General features: G+C 40.8%; 1 protein-coding gene across 9 annotated transcripts; it reads left to right on the top strand.

The window, feature by feature from the left end:
* Positions 1 to 1,628: 1,628 nt before the first annotated feature.
* On the top strand, positions 1,629 to 25,758 carry KCNJ15 (potassium inwardly rectifying channel subfamily J member 15). Of its 9 annotated transcripts, none has more exons than XM_062602592.1 (3): positions 1,629 to 2,023; positions 23,160 to 23,297; positions 23,646 to 25,758. In XM_062602592.1, the coding sequence occupies exons 2-3, from the start codon at positions 23,230 to 23,232 to the stop codon at positions 24,790 to 24,792; spliced, it is 1,215 nt and encodes a 404-aa protein (XP_062458576.1). In that variant the 5' UTR covers positions 1,629 to 2,023; positions 23,160 to 23,229; the 3' UTR covers positions 24,793 to 25,758. The 9 variants fall into 9 exon arrangements, with proteins under 9 accessions (XP_062458576.1, XP_062458577.1, XP_062458578.1 ...); XM_062602593.1 differs by having other exon boundaries at positions 23,230 to 23,297; XM_062602594.1 differs by having other exon boundaries at positions 23,244 to 23,297.
* Positions 25,759 to 26,121: the final 363 nt, after the last annotated feature.

Raw genomic sequence — 26,121 nt, forward strand, 5'->3', positions numbered from 1 at the left:
TTCTGGAATGGGATAGGGGTCCACAGAGTATGAGCAAATCAGCACAGGAATTAAAAACTGAACTGCAGTGTGTTTACACAAAGTGTGAAACGCATTATTCAGAGCATATCCTTGTGTTACACTCTCCCAACAGCCCCTTACACTATAGCTGAGTTCAAGGACACCAATTTGCCACAGGTGATGATTTAGGGGATGTGTGGGACTAGCACATTAGAATATTCATATTCAGTTATGAATATTTCCCAAACTTTGACAAAAGAAAGAAGAAAGGTGTATTTGAAGATTTTTAATAATGCGTATTTCAGTTACAGGGAAACATAATTGAACTGGAGAGTGATAAATCTAATATGGGTGGCTTCATCCCCTGACCTGGCAGAAGGTTCTGCAAAGAGCTTATCTGAAAGCAGAAAAAGACATTCACAATTACATATATATATATGTAATATATATATATAATGAAAACTGATAGGAGCTGTTGTCACCTCCTTCATTGTAAATATAGAGAAAGAGATACCAGTGCAACAGGTTCATGGATTTGGTGAACAATCCAAGCAGTGTGAAATTCTTTAGTCTCTGACAAATAGAAAAAAATCTCATCTAACTGTTGTCCTTTTAAATGTAAAACAGCTGCTACCTACTGGCTCTGTTTGAATGCCTACATACTTGACCACTCGACGGCAGAATTCCAGCCTCTAGTTTCTTATGGTCACATATCACAACATTATTAATGCTTGTTAATGGCATTTAAACATCTGTTTGCCAGTGCTGCTAAGGAGAGATTTTGCTTTTACTAGTGTGCTCTCCATGAATGTGAGCTGGGCAGAATTCTGTTAGTAAACCACTCCCCACGTGTTGATCTCCTCTTTCTCCCAAGTAAAAGAAAATGAAGTTCACCTGACATCAGTTAGACCATGGCATGGCCCTGCAGGTGATGCTGAACTACAGGTGTACTGGACTAGCTTGCTGAGATATGTAATTCCTGGAAGCAGTATCCTTGGGTATGTGGACGCAGAATAATGATATCCAAAGGCTATTACCTTAGCCTTTCTAATGATGCAGTGACTTCCTTTTCACTGCTGCTGTTTGCATTCAGTTCTGGGAATCCCATAAAATACCAGAGTGGTACCAATGGCAGTGTACAGGCTTTCCAGATAACAAACATCCATACCACTTCCTCGCTTTGCTCAATGTACCAGACTTCTCCTAGTTCACATCAGCACTATCTGTGATTTCTGCATTTAGGAAATAAGAGCAGAAAGGCACTGACTCAAACCCAGAATAAGTCATCAAAGGAAAAGAGTTTTGTGGCTAAACAGATTGGAAGCTTTTGTGGTCAGGGATTTCAGTTGTGTTCGTGGCTGCTACAGTTCAGTGTGTTACAACCATCACAAGAACTTATTTCATATGAATTTCAGCCTTCCTTTGCCAACAGGAAAGGGGTAATCTATAGTGTTGACTTTTTATTCTTCTTTTTTTCTTGACATTATACAACCACATGTAACCTTATTTATTCAGGCAATAAGGCCTTTAAGGACTTTGATCAGCCTGGCTAAAGTTTTTCAAAGATTAACTGACATTCTTTAAAAGTACATCAGTTTCCTCTTAAGCAGGTATTTGCTTACCACGTAACTGGGTGTCGAGTGCTATGTAGCTATAAAGTTTGCTGGGCTCAGCTGTAGATTTCCTTAACACATACTGCTGACATCACTGAGTCTCCTCTCAGACTATTTTTTTTACTCTCTCTCTTTCCCCCTCCCTCCTTCTCCTCCCTCCCTCCCTTCCTCCAGTTTCTTTATTCAGGTAATTCCAACTCAGACTTATTCCAACTTGTTTTTTACTGACAGTGACGGAAGGGAGACTCTCTGAGGGTTGTGTTTTGTTGTGTTTTGGTTCCTTGCTTTTTTTTTATTAAACCATGCACACATGCCTTATTGAAAAGACATTCAACCTTTTATGAAAAAGATTGTTTGACTTGTCATGACGATAACATCTAGTAAGGAATCTGAACATTGCTCTTTTACAGGTAAGAAGTATTTGTCAAAAATGCATACATGCTTATCAGTGCTTTGGAAACTGTGCGGAACTGATAGCTAATGAGTTGGGTTTTTTTCCTATTTTTCTCTTATTTTAGTAGTTAAAGGATTTAGAAATTGTCTGTAGAAGAATGGTGTTTATGCCTTCTCATGAACCTTAAGATACAGGCAGTTTAGTGGTGATAAAGAAAAAGCTGTCATGGTTTGGTCTTTCCACTGATGCAAGCTGCTAAATGTGAGGTTTATAATGTATGTGGCTGATATTTTTCTAAGTTGGGAAAAGGGACAGATACTGAACCTGTCTTTGTAAATGTCTGCCAGACAGAAACTATTTCTTCCAGAAAGTATATCTTTCAGTCAGCTCGTGTTCTTTTTTTCAATACAGAAATCAGTTTTCATTGCCATAGTGGGAAAACTTGCCTTAAACTTTATCCAGTCCCTGTTACCTATCTGTATAAGACAATACTATGTAAGTTTTCTGTGGTAGGTGTAAAGAATGTAAACATGTCTGAGTTGGAGAACATTATGCATTTTCTTCCAACTTTTGCATGTGTCTTCATATTACTTGTTTACAACAGGTTTGGCTTATCCTCATTAATCAGTCTGAGCCTGTGGTGTAAATTTCCCTCTACTTCAGTGTAGCTCATTTTTGCCTTCCTTTTTTATTTTCACATAGGAATCATGCTGTAAGGAGATTTACAGATAAGTTCCTTTTTATTCCATGACGTGCTGATCATAAAAAAGGAACAAAGCTGGCTTGACTTTGTGAACCAGGAGTATCCACATTACTTTTTAACTAACCTTGTTTCCTCACTTGCCTTTGGCTATATTGTATTTAGAGACATTTCTAGGGTCTTTCTGATCACAGTGCCTATGATCAGCGCCTATTTGCCAAGCTTATTATCTGTGTTCTCCTGTATATTATTACCTGTGATTGCTTTTTTGCTTTTTTTTTAAAAAATTGGGGAGGAAAGGGGGCAATTTGCTATTACAGATATGTCTTATTTTCTTGGTTATAAAATGTCACCATGCTCTCTGCATTCTCTAACAATCAGCTTATAGGAGGGGGGGAAACAAGCCTGGAATGTAACATAGTGCTGGTTGTACAGTACAGACTGGCATTGCTTTTGTAAAGCAGAGTGTAGACGAGACCAAAAGCTTCCCCAAGAATTTCAACCAGTAAATGAGGCATGGCCTAGAGACAAAAACAGCAGCAGATGACATGGGCTTCAGTCTTCCAACATACACACAATGCTTCAGTCCTGTTACTTTTTATAGAATTTCAAATGAAAACAAATAATTCTTTCTTATCCTGGCTCCTCATGCAATGAAAAAAACAAGCCATCAACCCGCAGCCCTGATTAGAGCTGAAATTTTTGTTTGTCCAGATTTCATTCAAGCACTTTGGAATATCATTCCCTCTTCTTCTGCTGTTTCTCTCTCCTAAGACACACAGTTCACATGGACAGGTTACATTCTTTGGGAACAGGTAGAGACCAAAGCTGTGAAGTACCGTGCAGTACTCTTTTGAGTGGCCAAGAAAAACAGAAACTTAACTGTTTTGCATGCAGAACCCCAGGACATTTTAAAATAAATTTTGATTCACTTTTCTTCCAGGAAAAACAAAGCGGATTATGGGATGGGTGTTTTTCCTTGTTTTTTTTCCCCTTTCTGATGGAGGGAAAAGTCATTGCCTTATTGGCTGCATTGTGAAAATCAGAAAAAAAATATTGGTTGGAGTATCAAACAGTTAAAGTCAACCTTTTCAGTCCAAATGAATTCACTAAATGTTAAATATCTGAAAGCTGCCATCCTGCTGAGCTGTTGGTAACCCCTTCCTATGAGAGAACATTCAGGACTTACTTGAATGGGTTACTAAAGCCTTGAGGATATTTTAGCACTCAGTGTGTTTGTGCCATTAATATGGTAAATAGCTTGGTGTTAAGCATGTGCATGCTCTTGAAATAAATGGTACAGCTAAAAAAATAACTTGCTTGTACTGGTTTAGCATAAATTGAAATGCCTGCTCATTCTATAACTTAGCTAGCCTGAATGGTGGGAAATACACATGGAAAGCAGCCAAAACCAATGGATACATTACTAATTGGGATGAAGGAAGGAAGAATAATGGCAAATAAGAACCATAGCATCTTTCCCTCTTCCTAAGCATATGAAATTCTCTTTGCATTGCTAACACACTCTGAAGTTCACAGCCAGTTAGAGGTCACGGTCAGGGGGAAAAGGAGCAAGCAATGACATGAATGCTCTAAGTATTATTATCCTTTACTGGACAAAATAAATGCCTGGACATAAAGAGGGTAGGCATATTTTTGGGTTAACACATCTGCAGTCATTTTTACCTGCTGGGGAGAAAGGTGGCAAATTTCATCATCCAGCAGAACCCTTTGTGAACCCTGGCCTGCCTTTGGTTAAAGACTGAAACTGAACTGCTGGGACCCAGAATGTATCTCAGGGAAGTTCCATGGACTGTTCAGATTCCCTGTTTGTAGGGCACCCTTGGGGATAATGGGAAGCATTGCAAGCTTTTGGTCACCAATGCTTGAGAATCTCCTTGGCCTCCCTGCTGAGGAGATATGGCTGACTTTGCAGGTGCTGGTGGTGAGCATTTGGTAATTTTGATCTAGGCATTTCGTTACTTGCAAAGTCATTTCCCTCCCTGCACTTTGCCTGCTGAGGTATGAGGGCCAGCTGCCTTTCTGTTGCCTCCCAGGAGGGGACTTGATTAAGTAATGTCTTTCTTTCACTTGGTTCAAACTAGTCCCTGCAGTTTGACCTTCAGGGCATGCTGCATTTTAGCTAGCTTTAAAGGTGGGGGGAAGGTCTAAGGCTTGGGAACTGCAGCTTGGTACTTTTAGAACCACACTTGACTTCTTTCTGGTTTGTTTTTCTCATGGAGATTGTCAGCTACGTTTGTCCATGCTTAGACAGCCTAAGCCACCTTCTCTTTGTAAATCAAAAGTGATAAAGTTTTGACTGGAACAGTAGTATGGCCTGATTAGATTAATTTAATCTCTATTGCTTTAACTAAGGTGATTCACTTTTGGTTAGATCATAGCTTGCAGGATACCTATCTGGTTTTACATTATGAATGTTTTCTTATCTACAGTTAGCATTCTTGCATTGAGGCTATATGATAAAAATATTAACATGTTTAATAAATTACTGTAATCTGTGATGAGGAAATGTATATAACAGTACACCTACTTAGATGACTTCAAAGGTTTATTCTTAGCATGAACTGATCAGGAAAAAAAGGAAAAATATATTATGATCAAAATGTCTCCTTTTCCTCACTAGAACTACAAAGCCTGACAAAAACATATAATAAAATAGATGTTCACAACACTTTAACCAATTAATAAATTCTTCCTGCTTAAATTATTATTTCGGTCAACATTTTCCAAGGAAAACATCAACCAGAAAAGTGTTTCTGAATTTTTCTGACCTTATCTGTAAAGACCCCCTTAAGTGCCCCCTTGGTTTCTGCTCAGCAGTGATCCCACTCAAAGCTGCCTACCCTTACCCCTGGAAACTTCCATGCTAGCTGTCCTCTTCTGAACCCCCTCCATCCTCTCACTGAAGCAAACAGGCTTCAGTTTCCTGCTGCCTTATCCAGAAATAATGTTTCCTGAAAGTTTCCTTCCTCAAACACTTCAATACCAAACCTATCAACAGGCCTCTCTCTGCAATAAACAGCCAAACCACAACTCTCTGCACTACAGCAATGAGTAAAAGGACTGAGGGAACAGAAATAAAGATGTGCTTTCTGTGACTTTCACAGCATTTAAGCAAGGTTGGGATTCATTCACACACCAAATGTACATCAGCATATGGGAGGAGGTGTTCAGAGTGATACAGAGCACTTGAAATTCTGATTCTTTTTCTTAAGCAAATGACAAAACATTCTCACAACAATGCAAAGGCTTAGGAAGAGGAAAAGAAACTTTTAAGGCAACACTTTATTTTATTTTCCACATTGAGTTTCATTAACTGGTGCACCAGATGGCCTATATGGTCCATGCTGGTTGGTCTCCTCTCTGTTCGCACATTAAGGGTTTTAGATCACAACTCCTCATTCCCTAAGATGAGGCAGAAAGTGAGTTGTTACAAGGGATTCCATTTATGAGTTATGAATTAACACAGTGAACATCAGCTCACGTGTGCTGGCCTTCAATATGTCCATTACCTGTTGTGAAATGTGCTACGTAAAAGGTGCTGAAAGCCCTTGTCAAGGCACAAAAAAAAGTCAAAAACTGAGGTGGCCTTCAGTGTAAAATGCTTCCATAAGACTAGAAGTGAATGAATGCAATTCAGGCAGGTGCGGGAAAGCTAACAGTGCAATTTTTATCTATGTATAATGGGCAAACAAAAGGCTTCAGGTCTGGTTCATATTCCCACTGTTGTTTTTTATACTGCTATGGGAAATGTAGAGGCCAGAAGGGGCTCTTCAGCTGGCTGCATCACACCAGGAACTCCAAGTTGAAGTCCATTTGGTTTCATCTGTGAGAACAGATTTTAACAAGCAAAATTCATAGAATTATGCCATAACTCAGTTAGTTTTGCAGCTGTCTAAAGGGCTCCTATACTGCCATAAATCTTAAAAATATTTGTTATTTTGATTCGTAAACTGCTATGCCTGGGCTAACTGTGCCAACACACTTAAGGCTATGAGCCTTACTCCCTGTCCTCAGTACAGATAACAACATTATTGGTACTTCAGCTCAGGTCTTGAGGATTTTCTGGTTCTGGAAGTTCATTCTTACTCTGTTCTATTGTTGCAGTTTAAAAAAACCCGAGAACCCCAAAAACCAAACCAACAAAAAGCAAACCCCTAAAATATGTAGTGAACCCTAAATATATACTTCTGGAACAAAAAATGACTAAAATTTAGTGTAATATTTATTGTTAGCAAATGTCCCTTGCCTTTGTAAGGTCTCAGGTGATAAGGAACAAAAAACCCTATTTTAAAACCAGTTCTTAGTGTTCATATACAGAAATCCAAGTAATTATATCAGTAAAGCAATCCCAGTGATGTATCTTCTACTGCCCCTTTGGTGTGGAGTTCTGCCTTTGCAGATATGTTTCTGGTTTAAAAGCAGTGCAAATGTAAGAGGGGGGCGCCATGCCTTTAAACGGTACATTGCTTCTTTAGATCTTAAAAATAATGATTACATAATCAAAGAAAAGCTTTTGTTTCTGACTGTTTTTTATGATCTTAAGAAACCACCCAAGCTGTCTCATAAAGACTTACTGTCACAGAAATCAATGACCTTTGTGTTCTCACTACAAACTTTGATTTAAGCATGTTTCTAATAATACATGCTATATGAGCTCAAACATCAACACTGAAATCTGCAAAAAAGCTGGGAGAAGGACCAGATCTTCATTCCCTGACCTCAGGAGAAAACAATGATCAAAGTTTCAGAATTTGTTGAGTTTCTAAAACCCCAGGTGCTATTAATAGAAACTACTTTTGATCTTCAGCTTTGCTCAGCTTAAAACAACACATGCCATTGAATAGCTTTGGTTTAGTTTTCTTTTCTGTCTTATTATTAGCTCCATCTCACTGAATGGCAGGTTAGGCATGGTGAAAAGCAGAGGTAGATTTGAGCTGTACTGTGAAAAGGGGAACCTTCAAAAGAAGTGGTGGTGACAAAGATGTAAGGTGCAGGTTGTTTGCAAGCAGGTACAGATGTAATCTTCTTTTGGATGTGCATAGGTAAAAACATTACAAATAAGGAAGCCTTTCATAGCACAGGCATGATGCATCCATGCTTTGGTAAGGGACATGGTGGCAGTGTATATGTTGATGACACACACAAACAAGGTGAGCTGTGGCAGGTAATGTCATAGGCAAGAACATGTAAAACAGAGAAACAGAGCAGACATAACTTGTATCTTGTTTTAGGTTCCTAGATAACTTATTTTTTCATAACAACCTATCTGCTTCAGTGCATGATTTACATTCTTTTACAGTAACCAATTATGCTTACGATGGAAAGAGTACATTGTGTTGTGTAATCTCCACACTGCGCAGCATCTTCTATGGGATTTAACCTGAAAGGCTTAATCAGTACAAGTTAGACTGACACACTTATTTAAGATATTCCAACTTAGAATACATACATGTACTAGATAATTTACATGTGCAAGCTTCATGTTTCCAGGAAGAGTGGGGATCTCTTCATCACATACACTGGAACAGCTGATTACCATGCAAGCAATAAACATGGCATCTCTCAGAAGGACTGGTCTTGTTATGCAGGTGCAAGGATAAGATAATCTCAGCTTCTGAAAGCTAAAGATCTGGTCTCAGTCCATCAGACACTGCAAGGAGATGGGCACCACAAGGCATTAGAAGAAGAGGCGGACTTATTATGTGGAGGTGCCTAGCTCTCTACATTGACTTTGGTGCCTTAGAAGACTAGCTCAGTCTAGACGGAAACCTTTTAGAGAACTAATGTGAACAGAGAGGAATTTTAACCTAAAGAATCTAATTGGCCTTGCAGTGCATGCACCTTTAGAAATTGCCCAGCTTTGGTAAATGCTTGTCAGCCAAGTCAGAACTACCATCTCACAGTGATGCCAGATGTCTGGCATTCCCATGCAAGTTTTAAGAAAAGCATATCTCCACATTTCTTTCAGACAAAACTCACTGTTACATAAAGAAGCATCATTCAAGGTATATAAGGTGTGTAGTAGGCAAAGCCATGCTGGGAAAGGAGTGCTTCCAAGAAAACAGATCAATTGTTACCAAAGCTGATGCTGAACATAGCTTATAATCAGAACAAATTATTCCTTACTTTGCTGTAGGTCCTCAACATATTTTGCAGTCAGATGAACAAACAAGAAAATTTTAGATCTGCTTTAAATTATTTCAGATATAACAGCAAGTGAGGCAAGATGCAACATAAAGGAGGAACTTGCTAGGTGAGCATAGTAATGAGCAGATGTCAGTTGAAGTTGTAATGTATCTCAAAACGGGTGTATTTTCCGTATTTGATTGGAAGCTTGTGAAGGGGAGAATTAAATGATGTCAAATGGATGCTATTTTGGAATGGCATAAGAGAAGTCTTAAACATGAAGGAAGCAAAAAATCAGAGGGAATAAGCATTGATGAGAAAGAGGAATGAGATGGAACAGAGAGCAAAAGAAAGAAGAGCTATGGAGGCTAGGCAGTAGCTGTGGAAAGGTTAGGCTCTGAGCTTTGTGGGTATGAAAGTAATGAAAGAGATGTTTGCATTAATGAAGAAGAAAATGGGTCAAAATAATAAAAAGGGAATACGATTTTAACCCTAGAAGTTTGAGTAATTTGTCCATGGAACATAAGAGGAAGACTGTGAACAAAAGATACATTGGGAAACAATTAATAAAATGAAATTCTGGACTTGAAGAAAAGATTAATTTTGGACAATGTTGTGGGATCAAGCTGACTGCAGACAAGAAGTCTGAACCATACAGCAAGTGGAGCAGAGGAAATGCCTTCATAAAGGATATTTCCTTTTGGGAAAGACAGGGTTTGACAGCATGTCACCAGAGCAGTCAATGAAGACTTTTTCTGCATTGCCATTAAACTGTCAGCTGACTGGTGGAGTCACAGTCTCTGGGACTTTCAGCAATGGCATTATCTTAACCCCAATTTGAAATTTGCTGCAGCAATTTGATATATTCATAGTACTGCTTAACTATTTTTTGCAACCACTTCTTTTAGCAGTTGTCTACAAAATATGAATTCTGTTCAATAGCACTAAAATAGCATATAACTAGCACTAAAATAACATTTAAGCATCCACTAGGTCTAGTTTCACATTTCCCATCATGTGTGTTTTTCAATGAAAATGGTGGCTTTATTAAATTAAATATTACAGGAAAAGTACAGAGGGTTAGAGATCAAAAAGGTTGATTTTTCCACTGGAAGAATGATCTTTTGTGGGATATGTAGTTGATTTCTTCATACCCCAGTTACTTTTTATGCCTGGACTTCTCAGGCAGACTATATTTCCATTGATGTATCAAGCGTTAGAACAAGGCGACAGAAAGTAATTGGGGAATGGTGGTATTTTTTTGTTCTCATAAATCAGGCTGCTTGGAAAACATCAAAGCAACTTCTGAAATTCACAGCATCTGTAAAACTCACAAAAAACAAGGTAGAAGTTGCTGAATATTGTAGAATATCAAAAATAATTTTGCGGTACTCTGAACGTAGTTGGAAACTTCTCAGCAGAACATGAACAATGTTCTATTCAGTCTAATTACCTTCAGTGATCAAAGCTAGACCTTCCCAAGTTCCCAACTGTAAAAGATTGTGGAGCTTTTAAGATGACATGGAATCATGAAGGAACAGTCATAAAGATAAGGGATGTGTAAATAAACAAGCAAAATAACCTCCTTTGAGTATAAGGAAATGTAGTAACTTTGAAAAACAGCATGAGCTTTTTTTCTTGTTTGGGCACATTCTCACTGCTTTTTTCACAGCCTGTTGCAGCATAAAACCACAAAGCTTTTATGGAGGTTCCCAAGAAACTATAGGACAAAAAAGAAAAATGACTAGCGATGAAAATCACACAGTTATGTCCCCAGAGTCCACCAATGGGGACAGGCACTGCTTCTGGTGTATTCTCTTAGAGGAACAGTAGCTCTTTGCACAAGCTTCACTTGTCACCAAACCAGCCAGGAAACTTGTGTGGTCTTTACAGTTACAGAAGGCTGAGATTTTTCAGCCAAAAGTCTTATGGGCTGAACATGCAGGTTTAGGTCAGATGAAAATGAAATCTATTAACATGAACAAGACAGAGCAGCTTTGACTGAAAAGTCTGAAAACAATTTTGAAAAGTAAAAGATATTATTTAGACTTTCTGGAAGCATGATGCTGTGATCTGTCACTGCAGGCACTGTTGTGTTCCTCGCTTGATTTAACTTAGACGCACACACACGTCTATGCAAACCTCAAAGCAAAATGAAAGGTTTAGTTTTGGTTTGAACAAACAACATCATCAGTCCAGAATGATTACTTTTTCCTAATGTCGCCAGAAAATTTGAAGCTTTTTTTTTTCCTTTTTTTTTTTTGTTTGTTTTGATATTTTTGGTTTGGCAAGAGAATCAAAAAACATTGATGTGCACCAGTACATTCATGCTATTTCCTCCCTTTCAGAAGCCACAGTCTTTGCAGCAGACTGAGGGGTCTGTGTCATGGAAATTGGCAGGGATTGAGCAATTTGGGAAAGCCATGAGGAAAACAAATATTCTTTTCCCTCTGATTCCTTGGGAGTTTATCTGGAAGACATATAATTCTGGGCTATGTAACCTTCCAGTCAAGAACTCAGGAAACAGCTTTTTCTTTAAAAAGGTATTTTTTTATTCCAATTTTTGCAGTATAATTTTGTGTGCAACAATAATATTTTGCTGTTGAAAAGGATAAACAATTAACCTAGCGTATTTTCATTTCCATCCCCTCACAAAGAATGGATACAAAACAGCCCACGCATTTAAATCCATGGGCTAATTTCAGCTTAACTTGGCAGGTGAACAGAGGCTTCAGAAATTATGTTCCAACAAGCCTCACGAAACCAGGTGGCTCTGTAAGTCAGAAAGACTTTATTGATGCCTTCACTGAGAAGAGGAAATCAAGGGGGACCAGCCTTAACCGGGCATCAGAGAATCCCCACAGAGGCAAGTGCAATGGAAAAGGCTTTTCACAGAGCTTATATGTTACAGCCCTGAGATTCAACCTGGAGATATAGCAGGAGGAAACAGGGCTTTACTATTTTCTTCCCCATGGCCTGGGGGCTCCTGCCACCCCATGAGCTACAGTGGCAGCCCTTGTAGGAGGGAGGATGTGAAAAGGGGTGGAAATGTGGTGGTCCTGCAGCCTTCCCTCTGCCAGGCTGATGCGGGTGGCAAGAAAGGAGCCCTTTGCTCTCAGTCTACCACCTTTCACCAAGCCTGAAATAACTTATTAAAGGGAGCATAAAATGACACAGCTGAAAGCCATCATTTCCATTTAAAACTCCCCAATGTTTCTCACCATTAAGCTTTGATTATTTTTTTTTATCCCTCTCATAAAATATCAATGCATTCAAGAGTGGTTATAAAGTACTTCATACAGACAGAATGGAAACACATAACAGCCAGCAGCTTATGCTACTTTTAGTTTATAATTATTAAGTTTTAAATCTCCTTCGCAGTCCATAAACACAGCTGAGTCCCAAGCAAGCAGTGGTGCTTGGACCCCGTGTATCTCCACCCATGGGCAGAAACAGAGTATTGCCACAGACAGCTCTGTTCCCATAGACTCTCCCGTTTCTGCTCTGAAATAACAGGTATAACTAAATTCCTCTGGATGTCTTTCCTCCCTCTCCTCTACACACTCTCCCTCTCCTCCCCCCAGAAATGTGCAGAAGTGGAAAAAAGGGCATTTTTCCATTCATTGCACAGAGAGTATGAAAGCTTGGCACATAAGGGAGCTATGTACTGGAATTTGGGTGGGTCTAGGAAAAAGCACAGACTTCAGTGGAAAACATATACGGGTGGGTGTGTACGTGTGAGAAAAAGCCTTTTAAACCTTAAATTAACCACATCCATGGACTGGTCAAGAAAAAAAAAAAAAAAGAAAGTTGCCCTGAAATAAAACTGTTGGGCAGTACTGAGAATAATGCAACCCTACCCACACCTATGAAAGCATCCCTGGTGTTTTTAATTTGTCCCTGACTGCTTAAGAAAGGCAGGTGAAATGCCCTGGTTTATACACCAGTGCAGCATTTTAATGGTTTACAACACCTCTGTGACCATTTCTACCCCCCTGGGAGCTGTAGGCACCTGCTGCAAGGTTGGTGAGAAGACAGCGTTTGATGAGTGTCCACAGCAGAGCTGGGCCTGGAATGGGGTCAAGGATGGAGATGAGGATAGCGACAGGGGGTGTGAGCTCCAGGATAACAGCAGCGGCTTCCTGGGGATTTTATTGTGACCATTTTGGCAGTGCTTTGTGAAAGCTCAAGGGGAAACTTGACTGGGCAAGGACTTTACTCTGAGACCATAGCCACAGGTGGTGGTTACTGGTCATTGTGGATGCGTCCAAGATTCGCTGTTTGAGAAAATTGTCTTGTGTCATGATCTAGAGCCTTTTTTAAGGGTAACAATGGAACAAAGGGAAACATATGTAAATGAAGATGTATTCACAACTGACTAGATACACCAAAATTTCCCACATCAATACTTAATATTTGCAGCTGCTTGACTTTTACAGAATAGGCAACACATCATTTATGAAAATATACATACCATAAAGTAACATTTTTAATAGTAAAAATGAACCTATGATATATAGGTTTTTGCCTGTGAAATATCATGTTCTGATTTTATTGGTCACTATTGATTTTTCTTTCCAGCATTTAAAAGTTTAAACGTTTTGTTTCTGTCAAGTAGCTACAAAATGTTTGCTTGATATCAAGTAGAACTTGCTCTCTGTTTATCAGACCTGGACAATCAAGGGAAATAGGTGCTTGGTGCAATTTGAAATCTTTGTAGTGCAGAGAAAATGGAGTAGGAACGAGCATTTTAAGGGCTGTTGTTGCCCTTAAAGAGAATACTGGCCATACTTACTCTGTCACTCACAGTAAATTAATTCATTATTAAAAAATAAGTAAAAAATCTGTATGTGTCTCTGCTGTGCCAATAGCATCCTCTGTGTTTTGCCTAAGAGATAAAGACATCAAATTTAGAAGTCATTAGGTCTGGGGGGAGAGAAGACACAGGCTTCATTTTGCCAGCAAGAAAGAAGACTCCCTCTTTGAAAACATTTTGCACAGTATGAACTTGTTCACACAGGTAGGGTAATTCTTCATAACCAAATAACTTCCTGAGAAAACCACCTTGTAACAAGTTTTAAGATGAAACCGTGGCAAACCTATCCTTCTTTCTTGGAAATGAGCTTTGTAGAATTGCAAATACCACAAAGCCAAGCTCACTGCTATGTCCTGGCCGTGCAGAAAAGCCATAAATTTGGCTTATTTAGCAGATTACTCTGTATTTATTGTTACCCTGCATAAATGAAGCAACACTAAGCAGCTACACTAGAGAGGTAATACAGAACCAGAAACTGTCATAGAGAGAAGAGCTACTACTGTAACAGCGTCCATCTTCCTGCTGGGTTAAGGTGCGGTATTTCCCCAGTTAGATTTGATTCTGTCTACATTAGGCACTAAAGGTGCTTAATGCAGAAAAGGTTACCAATATAAAGGCCTTTAAATAAAATGCTTTTTTCCCTTGCCAGTTTCCTCGCCTTTTGCAGCATTTCCATTATTTTCAATACTGTTGAGGCTTTTACATATTTAAAAGCTGCAGACTTTTTATTTTAATGGAAAATTCTTTTCACAGACAGGTATTTCAATTTTGAGATTTAGTGACTGCATAGAGATGGAAGATTATAAAGATGCTTATTTTGGCAGTGTTTGGGAATGTGTACATACAGTGGGATATTTCTGGGGTACTGTGATTCCTCCACCAGGATAGTATCTTATGGTATGGGCTGAAGGAGTGCTGTGACTTACAGGAAACACAGCTTTCATATGGAGAGAGCGCATTAAAAAGCCTGCCACAGCAGAAGCCTGACACCCTGCAGGGAGCCTCAGCTCACAACCACACCTACGCTGTGCTGTGAGAGCCCCAGTGTGCAATGACTAATTAAAAAACAAAACCCAGCTTGACTGGGTTACAGTGTATGCATCATGCGATGAATTGGCATTGCAAATGGTGATTAACAAGGCAGCCGCTAGCCACTGGATGTATTCATACTGTACGCTTGACATACAGGTAGGTAATGATGCCCCAGCTCGTCATTGAGACAAGGCTGGAGTTGGGACTTGGTGTCCAATGTTGGGTTTGAGGCTCAGAGTATTTGTAGTCTAAGAAAGAAAAGAGAGGCACAAACCAGTCTAAATGGTTTGAAACATCACACTGCTGCCTGATAACTATCTTTCATGTACCAGCCATGGTTGCTGAGAAACAATGAGAAGAAGTGGCCCTGGGGAAGGCAGACTGCAGATGTTTTAGCTGGCTTTTGTGAACTATCAGCAAAGTGCTAACTTTTCTCCCTGCCTCTTGCATAACCCTGACTAGGCACACTACTATTCATTTTCAGCCACCTGCTGACAATTCAAATTAAAAATCTAGAGGAAGTGTCTGTTTCTGGTTTTGTTTGCTTGTTTGTTTTTAAATGAAACCAGATTTTTATTAGACCAAGAAATGAGCAAAAAGCAAACAAACAATAAAAGAATCCAGACAAGCTTTTTGTTCTACTAACCCTTCTTCACGTCTGAAACAAAAGCAGCAAATTTCAAATGAATTGCAGATTAACAAATCAGTTGCAATGAGTTTAGCTTTATTATTATTATTGTTTTTATTATTGCTATTATTCAGTGGTAGAGTAGGTGTCTAAGCACTTGTGAAATGATGGGTGAGTACTGGGGAGGTTAAAAACTAGGTTCTGTCCTTTACCTGCTGTGGAAGAAAGGAAAATAAGGGTACAGCCAACCTGTAGTGAGCAGGCAATGACAGTCTCAGCAAACGTAGGCAGCAGCTCACTATAGTATGTTTGTGCTCTGCACTGACCTGGGAGGGGACTCCCTTCCTTATGAACTTTGCTGGACTTAACCTGAGCAGAAGATGGGTTCAGAATCATTACTTTCTATATTGTTATAAAAGCTGCCACCATCTGACTAAAATGCTAGAAGGAAATGCATCCACCCCTTGGCTGTGTACAGAAACATGAAACTGTCTTGGCACGTGACCCCATGAGGTCAGATTATAACCAGGTGATTTATATGAGGCAGTATATAAACAAGCATAAAGAGAGGTAAAATATGCCCCTGGGCAAACAACTCAATCCGCTTGAGCCCCAGCCCTGAAATTAGAGACAAGAGCAGTGCAGCCTCCTTGAGTGTCTTTGCCCAGCTGGTGCTTCCCTGGAAGCAGTGCTCCCGCAAGGTAGCCTCTCCTCACACGGGATGGGGAAGGTGGTGGGAGCTGTGAGAAAGCAGCTCTCACAGCAGCCAGAGCAGCCGCCTGGCATAGGGCCCGTTCCCAAAAAGGGAATTAAGTACTTAAGTAGGACTTAGGTAAGCCTTAGTTGACTAAATGGAAAACTATTTTGCAGAGAATTCCTGCCCAGCTTCTGTTTTGAGCTGGAAATGCTCTATGTGTACATGTGTCTCCATTTCTGACCCTCATGCTGTTGGGCACCCAACAGTTCTGCTTTTGGCCATGCCACAAAGCACCCTAAAAGACACTAAAAGGATTAGTTTATCTTGCACCTAAGCAAAAAGAGCCAAAATGGTTCATTCCTTGGCTTCTCTTCAACCTTCTCCCAATAAACCCCCTTCTCTAACTTCTCTACCTCCTTCCTCCTTCTTGAACTCTGTGGCTGCTACCACTTCTGTTCCCAAATCTGACCACTGAAGGTGGACTTGAGACTTCTCCCCATGTCTGCGGCAATTTGTTCACACATTTTCACCCCTCAGGGGAGTTCACTGATAAGGAACTAGCGAGATAGGGAAGGGAGACCCTCCACTTCACACTGAAGCTAAATCAGTGTATGGACAAAGATTTATAAGGCCAGAAGTCAAGAAAGCACTGATATTACTCTATAGCCAAGCTGTGAGGGTTTTCATCTGGCCATGGAGAGTATGAGCTTCAGCCTCTGCACCAAAAATTCCTTATGTGTTTACACTCACTTGCTGAAGGAGAAAAGACACAAAAACTGTCTTAACATGGATGAAGAAACATCCCAAAGCATATTTTCATGACTTTGATTTTGGAAATGGTTATTTGGTTTTGACTGACACATTAGGTAAACAGATAAAGTGTGTTCACTTGTGACCAGTCTTGAGGAAAACCTCAGCCCAAAGGGTTTAAGCCTTGCAAAACCATTGGGAACAAGAGTCGTATAATGAAGAGGTCAGGAATAGGTGCTGTGAACCTATGGCAAGATACTTGCAGCACATAGATGAGTGTGAGTCTTGTGAGAAACAACTTTGCTGCCACAGCTACACATTCCAATGTTGGTGGTGTAAGCACAACTAGTTTGTGATTCACACAAGTAAGCACAACTATATCTTGTGATTCCCAGAGAGTGAGGAAGAGAACAATGGGATACTGAGCAAAATGGGGGAAAACAGATTAATGAAAGATACCCCTGTAGGAAAAAGAAATACCTCAGGGAGAAAGACAGGATGTAGCTTCTGAAAGCCCCTAAAGGCATCCTAGAATGGAAGAGTGAAGAATTAGTGGCAATGACTGCAAAACAGGACAACAGCGAGTGTTCAGCTCTTGGAAGGTCTAATGGCTTTAACATTGAGTGCTAAATTTGATTGGGGCAGGACACCACTCCTGCCCTCCCTTAGCTCAGTTCCTTCTCTTTGGTGCTGCTGAGATGTTTGCTTGTGCCAGAGGCCTACTGTGAGGGGTCACTAATGTTCCTACAACAGGTCAAAGCTGTAAATGAAAGTGGAAGCACAGCATATGAGCTTGATAAGCATAATGCAACAATAATGTCCCTTTCAGCCTTGCAGAGTAGTTCTGGCACCCAGCTTCTCAGAAACAGAAAGGACAGGCTCTCAAGCATCTGTTTAGACTTGCTCATGTAGAAAGAGCCAGAAAAGGTGTGCAGTGCAAGAACAAGGAAAGGGTTAGTGAGTGGGAAAAGCATCACAGCAGAGGCAGGTTTAAATGCTTAACTGTGCTAATGAAGTATTTGAGAGACTGAAAAGAGTTTGAAACAACAGTATTCCAGAAAGGGAGACATTAAAAAGTACTGAATGTTGCACTGCTGAAGAAACCAAACAGATTTCTGGGGAACCTTTCTCTCTTTTCCAGCAGCACTGTATATACCCTATTACTGAACACAAAAAGGTAAGTTTCAGAAACTAATCCACTTACTTACTCCTTTCTGAAAGAAGACTTTAGGGTACATAAAAGCTCCCAAACTGAAGGCTCTGCACAGCCAAGTCCCCTGCTCATCTACATAGCCCAGGGCAGAGACTGGCTGGCATGTTCTTGGGAAGATGAATGTCACATTTGCAGTGTGTTAGCTGTTCAGACACTAGCAGTGTGTGTTTTTTGTCCACTTGGAGGCCTGATCCAGAGACCTGTGAAATCACTGGCAGCTTATCCGTTAACCCGTTAACCTCAGTCAGCTTTGAATCATCTTTTGCCTTCTCTCTGCCTGCTTGGTTGTTTTTCTACTTGCTTGCATCAGTGTAGCTTACAAGGCTCATCTACACAAATCAATAGTTACTGCAAAGCCTTACCCTTGGGAAGAACAAGATTCCTGTACAAATCTCCCTCAGAAACAGTGCACTATGAGACTTCAGCTTTAATTTATCTTCCATGGCCAGATGCCAGGCAAACAGCCTAAGAGAGATAAATATGGATTTGGGTTTTCACTTGCTTAACACCGGTCTGTAAATGGCTGTTGCCCTGGCTCTGCTGTGAGTGATGACAAAGATGCAGCTGGCTCCCACGATGCACCACACTGCTTCCCCTCACCTCTGGTGCAGTCAGTTCAGCAGCTCCTGGGCACTACCTTGCCTGAGGGCTCAGCCATGCCTCTGCCTTCATCCATTCCTGGGTGCCCAAGCCCAGGGAGAGTCACCATTCACAGGGCTACCCTACCCTGACTGGTGGCTCTGTGGAGGGATGGGGAGATAAAGGCGCAGCTTTGGGAGCTGGTTTTGATTTGAGGGGTTATTTACAGCTCTGTTGGCTCAGTCTTTTTGTGAAAGAAAATAAAAAGGTGTTAATTTAGTTTTTAAAGGCAGCATATTTCACAATATGACTGACTACCAGCCTTCCTATCAGTACTCTAAACCCTGATCACTCCTAGTGCTTGAGGACTTTTTAAGTCCTGGGTAGTAGTGCCCGGCTGTATGGCTGCAAGCTGCAGCTGGTGACAAAAGTGAAGCCCCCTTTTGCAACCACTGCTTCTCTCCCTCTACCTCTGCTCTATCGTTTTGTATTCCATAACCCAGCTACAGAGGAGGATTTTGCTGGTTGACAATTGCTCAGCATAACCTGGTGCATAGCCTAGAGGGAAGACGATGTTCATGCTAGGCAGAGTACTGAGAATTCAGGAGGGACTTTTATAACCTACTGAACCACATCAGACCTAGGAAAGATCTGGAGATTACGTACTCCTTTTCAATGTTTTCTTTCCTCAACCCTGTGTGTTTTTTTTAATGCCAAGCCTGCTAGTGGCTTATGCTGGTTGAAAAGCAGTTCAAGTTTTGCCCTGTGTCAGAGTGCCAGTGAAGCGTGCGTGAGGGTTTGCTCAAGTGGCAAAGCATATCTGATCTGAAAAAAAGCAAACAGCTGAGGCCATTTGACCAAGTCATGCTCCTGTACACTTTTAATCAGTTGTGTCTGCCAAAAGAGGACTTGCACAAGCAAATCTGGCTACATGCAACAGGAACATTTTTGTGTGAATGCAAGCTGGCTTTAACTTCTTGATAATGTAGTCTCTGGAAACAGTGTTAATGTGCTTGTTATATCCCTGGCTGCTGGAATTACCTTAATACCAAGGTACTCATGGTTGGTGGTTTGGTACGTAGCTCTACATTTTGTTGACTTTGTCTGCACTAAACTTCCTTACCAGCGTGTGCTCTGATGGGGAGTCTCCTTTGGCTGTTTCAGAGGCTGGTGAGGAAAGGAGGTAATTCGTAGCACGTTAGAGTGATACACAAGTCTGAGACAATTTGATTTTCTTCCTTCTTGAAGTACCTGCTTCCTTAACTGTATTTCAGTTCACTTTTATTTTGCAGCTACAGTTTGAGCAGGGTTTTTTTTTTTTACAGTACTAAAAGTTACTTTGTCACTATAAAATCAGTTAGCTAATGCATAGTAGATGTTTCTTTAATTAAAAAAGATGTATACTACTATTATTATTCAGGCTTGTTTGCTTCTATTAATTTACTGTGGTAGACGTTCTTTCTGATTTAGAGGGAGAGGAATAGAAATCAAACCAATCAAAATCTTTTGGCTGGGGAGCTGGGGATAGTTGTCAGGTCACAGAGCATCTGAGGTGCCTATATAAGGTATAAGATGGGAAATAGTAATGAAGGTGTTATAACATGGATTTTATACACACAAACACCCACAAATGATTACTGTGGGGTATTGTACTGTTCACTTCTCAGGAAGCAGTGGGGCAGGGAGGGCAGGGGAGATCCCTTCTCTGAAGCCCAGTTTTGTTCCACTGTTGGTTTCATGAGAGTTTCTTCCCCAAGATGACTGCTGCTGGCTGCTGCCAGTGATAAGGGATGGGAGCAAAGGCAGTGCTGCTCCAAGATGGAGTGACAGATCCTGTCTTCCCATATCAGTGTGGCAGACAAGACGGGAAGTATTTCTGCAGGGAAAGGAAGCAAAGATTAATTTCCCTGGAGAGGAAAAGAGCACTAGGGGAATTTGGGATCACACGGGAAAAAGTGATGTAAGAAAAAAAAATAGGAAGCAAATCAACACAAAAAATACCCTACCACCAAAAAAAGCATCAGAAATTGGCTGTGATCCATTTCAGGAAATCACTGTAAAGCTGAGTAACGTTGTCACATACAGAAATACAAATCAGGGGAGGACACAAAAGATGACAGAGGAGCTCTGATGCAGCTTCTTCCATCTATGGCAGACTCCAAAACTAACAGCTCTGCCATGCTGACCTCACATGTGGAGATCCACTTTACACATGGGGACAATAAAAAGGCACAGTGAGAAATGGCTTTGATTGTGAGCTGAAACACAGCCTGGAGCATGCCAGACATCGCCTAGGGCTGCAGCAGGACTTTATTTCTCAGGTTAAGCCTGAAATGGCAAATTTTGCAGCTGTCCCTCTGTTGGTGTAGCCCAGGGAAGACACTGTGCCTTGCAACTACCTTCCTAGCTCCCATCTTGTGGGGTGAACTCTTCTACTATGGCATTTCAGTATGTCTGTGATAAGTATAATCCACCAGGTGTGGAAATCTGGCAGACTGCAGTGTCAGGATTTTCTCATTTCAAGGCTCTTGGACAGGGAACAACGTATTTCAGGGCAGAGCAGAGGCAGGGGCAAGAACTCTTATAAGACCCCTGTGTGGGTTGAAACTGTGAACCGGGCTGGTGCTGTAGATTAATGGTGTGGTGTATGCATATTAAGTCCAGCATACGAAAGGAGTATCAGTGCCACAGTGAATATGGGCCAGAGCTACTGTGCACAGCATGTGCATCCCAAATATGCCAAATTTACTACATATATGCTGACCACTTGTGCAGAAGCCAGTGTTTCTTGGGCATGGTAGAGCCATGGTGAGCGTGGTGTGCAGTGTCCATGTGCCCCTCACCTTGGGCCACCCCTGACCCTGACCAGGTAAGTCTGCTCTTTGCCAAGCCCGTGAGCCTTGTCCCTGCCCCACCAGCTTAAGCCCACCAGCTGGAACACTGAGGAGGGAAGGTGGAGCCTTGGCTGTCTCCATCCTCGTTGCCTCCAGAGGAGGAGGAGGAGTCAGCAGCCCTGGGGAGCTGCTCCCAGGAGCAGGCGTCCAGGTAGGCTGTGCAGGGGGATGGGATGGGGATGTGTCCCCGGTGCCGGACTGGAGAAGTCAGCTATCTCCTGGCCTAGCAATTTGTGACAGGGAAATTTATTCTGACAAAATAATGTTTTGTGCCTGGAAGTAATGGCTAAAGGGAAGTGTGCTTGAGAGGAAGAAGTGTAGTTATTTTGGGACAGATTTTTGCACACATTTTGTATCCATGGCTTATCCAGGGTGAGGTTCGGTGTGGGGAATTGAGCCTCTTCACTAAGTAGCGTGCATTTTCCTAAGAGATTTCCCATTAGAGGTTGCATGTATTTACCACGCACTGATAGTAGCGCTTGATTTTGAGTTTGCCTAAAGAGCAGTTGCATGCATGCTCCTTCTCATCCCTACCCCTCCCACCCCCCCATTTCCTCCAGTTGTTCTTTTTCAGATCACTTGAAGGTTTTTTCCTGTTTATTATCCGGACATGCTGCGCACTGTGTGTTGATTTGACTGTCACATAGGGAATCTCCTACTGGGATCATTGATGCATTCCTTTCTTTTATATATATATATACATATATATAGATGACATTGGCTCCTAGGCTATGGAAGAGAAATGTTGGTGATTAAAACAAAATTAGAATGAGCTGCAGGTGTTAATGGGAGTTGAGTTTAATTACCTTTTCCCAGAAAACCAGCAACAGTGTGATGGGTATAGTCATAAACAAAAATTCTCCGTAATTGACATAACAGGAAAAGTACTTCAGTGAGCAATTATGCTGATGTCCTGGATTGGCACATGTGTGTGCCACAAATATATCTTGTACTTCCTGCAAAATTCTTTTAAGTAGCTATAAGGAAGACATTCTTTCCCCCCCCCCCCCCTTTTTTTTTTCTTCTCCAGTGGTTCATGAAAACGAATCACTTGCTTAAGGCTCTTTTTGAGGAAAACAATGGAACAAAACAATGCTTTTTGTGCAACCTGCCAAAGCACAAAGGATGCATGGGATTTTTTTTTCTTTGTTGTTTTTGTCAGCAGGAAGTTTTGTTGTTGGAAACGACTATAACATGTACTGTCCTTGCTCTACGTAATCACTGTCTGGTCCTGCAAGCTGGGTCCTGTTACTTGCCTCATCAAACTTGCAGAGGCACCGTTCTACTTCACTCCATGGGCTTTGTTCAGTCCTGAATGTCTGCACACTTAGTCTCCATCCGGACTGATGCACAGTAAACAAACTTCAGGAATCGGGTGGTCCAATGATTGCTGGCTTTGTGCAGGTCAGGGCCCACGCCTAGAATGCTGACTTTGTGAATTGCCTCCTTTTTTTTTTTTCTTTAGACAGCTTAAAATAGTATTTTGCACTGTACAGTGCAAACAGCTTCAAAGCGTATTCAGGTGTAAATATTCCTTTCCAAAACTCAACTTTGATATGTTCAGATCTGCTTTGTCTCCCTCTAGGTTGGTTGTAGGTTTGTAACAAAGAGCCAGATCCGATTGAGTAAATCACTTGTGGAAGTTAATTGTTCACAGTGAAAGCTGGTCTGGCTCATTTTGCCTCCGTCGCAGGAAGAGACAGAGGTGGTGTGCTGGATCTGCTTTCTAAACCAAGCATTAACGCGACTTTAAATTTGATCAGATGTCTCTCTTCAGGGCATTAAAGAAAACCTGCTCAGTAATCAAAAAGAGACTCTTCTCCAGAGAAATGTAAGAAAATAATTTAATTCATTTTACAGAAATAAAGTGCTAATATAAAATTTCAACTTTGTCAAATTTCCTTTGCAGGCTATCATAAAAGAAACCTATTTCTCTGTATTTGGCAGTCACCAGAATCAAAGATGGATTTTTTTTTTTTCCTGGAAAAATGAATATAAAATTATTTGTAATGTCAGATATTGTATGATAGTAACTTCATATTCCAACCCGTTTTATTCATTGCTGCTGTGTTTAGATTATGTATGTGCCTTCTGTCCATCGACATTTTCAAATGCTTTTCAGAATGAATCATGTGTTTTGGTTTCAGTAAGTAACAACTTTCTTTTATTCTCTCCTTAGGACTGAAGCAGTGAGAATGGAAACCACAAAGATTAATATGTCCCGTGTCCCACTGGTTAACGGAGGCATTGATACTGCCATGCTCAAAACGCACAAACCCCGTGTGATGTCCAAAAGCGGTCACAGCAATGTGCGGATAGACAAAGTCGATGGCATTTACCTACTCTACCTTCAGGATTTGTGGACTACAGTTATAGACATGAAGTGGAGGTACAAACTCACCTTATTTGCTGCTACTTTTGTTATGACCTGGTTCCTCTTTGGAGTTATCTACTATGCTATTGCATTCCTTCATGGTGATTTAGAAATAAACAAGTTCACACCAAAGCATGAGCCATGTGTCAAGAATGTAGACTCTCTAACTGGGGCATTCCTCTTCTCCCTGGAGTCACAGACAACCATTGGCTATGGATTTCGTTTCATTACAGAGGAGTGTCCTCATGCCATTTTCTTACTTGTAGCCCAACTGGTCATCACCACCTTGATAGAAATCTTCATCACAGGTACCTTTCTGGCCAAAATTGCAAGACCTAAAAAAAGGGCAGAGACTATTAAATTCAGCCACTGCGCTGTCATTACTAAACACAATGGAGAACTTTGCCTGGTGATCAGAGTAGCAAATATGAGGAAGAGCCTTCTGATACAGTGTCAGCTGTCTGGGAAGCTTCTTCAGACATATGAAACCAAAGAAGGGGAAAGGATCCTGCTGAATCAAGCCAGTGTCAAGTTCAATGTTGACTCCTCTTCAGAGAGTCCATTTCTCATTTTGCCTTTAACCTTCTACCATATTTTGGATGAAAGCAGCCCTCTGAGAGATCTCACACCTCAAAATCTCAAGGATAAGGACTTTGAGCTTGTGGTGCTCCTCAATGCCACGGTGGAATCCACCAGTGCTGTCTGCCAAAGCAGAACTTCCTATATCCCTGAGGAGATCCACTGGGGCTACGAGTTCGTGCCTGTGGTTTCTCTCTCTCCAAATGGAAAGTATGTTGCAGATTTCAGTCAGTTTGAGAAGATTAGGAGAAGCACAGACTCTACTTTTTATAGTATGGACTCTGAAAAACAAAAACTAGAGGAGAAATACAGACAGGAAGATCAAAGAGAGAGGCAACTGAGAACAATGTTGTTGCAGCAGAGCAATGTTTGATTGAATAGACAAACTATTCTGATTAATCCTTCTTGCAAACTGAAAATACATACTCTCTGTGCTGTATGTCTGCTATGAAACCAGCAGTGAAGTCCTTTTCTGCAAATAGCTTTGGTGTATAGTAAACCTATCTCTTTGTTTGGTCCAGCTATAAATCAAGTATTTTGTAATTAGCCAGGATTTCTTTTTCATGATTGTGATTTAGCAAAGTTGGATTTGTATTATGTCTCTGCCTTATACCGCCACTATAAGCAGACATACCACACTTTCCCTTTGGAAAGTGAAACTGGATGCACTGTGCTGATTCCTTCAAATATTTATTTGACATGGTTTTACTGTGAACATGCATTCGCAGAGGCAGCACACAGTACTGCTAGAAGAAAATATGCTCCTTTGAAATATGTATATTTAAAATGTATATTCTTGTACCAGGTATTGCCTTCACAGGTTTTACCTGGAAAATAAGTTGATCAGAGAGACAAATGTTTGGATGTGGGAAAAGCCTGCAGGAAGTTGATAAACTCCTTAAATTTTGAAGGAGGGTGACAGAGTAGTTGTGCTGGGTGGTGAGGAAGAGAGCTTATTTTCTGTCTTGCTACCCAGAGCTTGTTTTGTGATTACTCATTCTTTTAACCTTGTTAGTGTCCGATTTATATATAATAGCAAAAAGAGAAGATGAGGGCAAGATACACAGAATCATTAAGAGTAATCAAGTAAGGTTAAAGTTGGCTTTGAGACACCTGTTTTTCATCCAATGTAAATAGTTTGTAATAGCAGCATAACAATACATTTCTACAGATTGCTTGCTTTGCTATGGACCGTATTTAATTTTGGTTAAAAGAAAGCTGTATAATGTCTGTAGACAGTATTTACTTTTTCTGGCAACCATAAAGGACAAGCATTCCTTTCATCCATTTCATTTCTGGTCAATCAAAACCATTCCATTAATAAAGGAATATAATTTGAGCAGTTTCTGATCTCTTTGTGGCATGGAAGAGGGTGTGATACGTCAGAGATAAAGAGCCAGGTGCTTAGTGTAGGCAGTTGCATCCAGCACACAACCTAGGGACTCAGCAGACCACTAAAGCAGTCAGATTGTGGATGGCAAACGAGGCAGCAGTGGTGTCCATGCAGAATACTTATTATACATATGTCAGCTTTTCTAATGTGACTTAGAAATCATTTCTGACCTTCATAACTTTTGCAGCTTTCTGAGTTCTAGAGATTTTGCTCCTCTAAAGCTCTGGCAAAGAAAAGCTGTATTAAGTACAAATTTTGGGTTTGTGGGCCATGTCTTGGTCTGAGAGCCCCCAAGGTCTGCAGTGAGGA

This window comes from Pezoporus occidentalis, unplaced genomic scaffold (genome assembly GCF_034315485.1).
Source record: "Pezoporus occidentalis ecotype Australia unplaced genomic scaffold, CSIRO_AGI_Poc_V1 ctg77, whole genome shotgun sequence".
Lineage (NCBI taxonomy): Eukaryota > Metazoa > Chordata > Aves > Psittaciformes > Psittacidae > Pezoporus > Pezoporus occidentalis.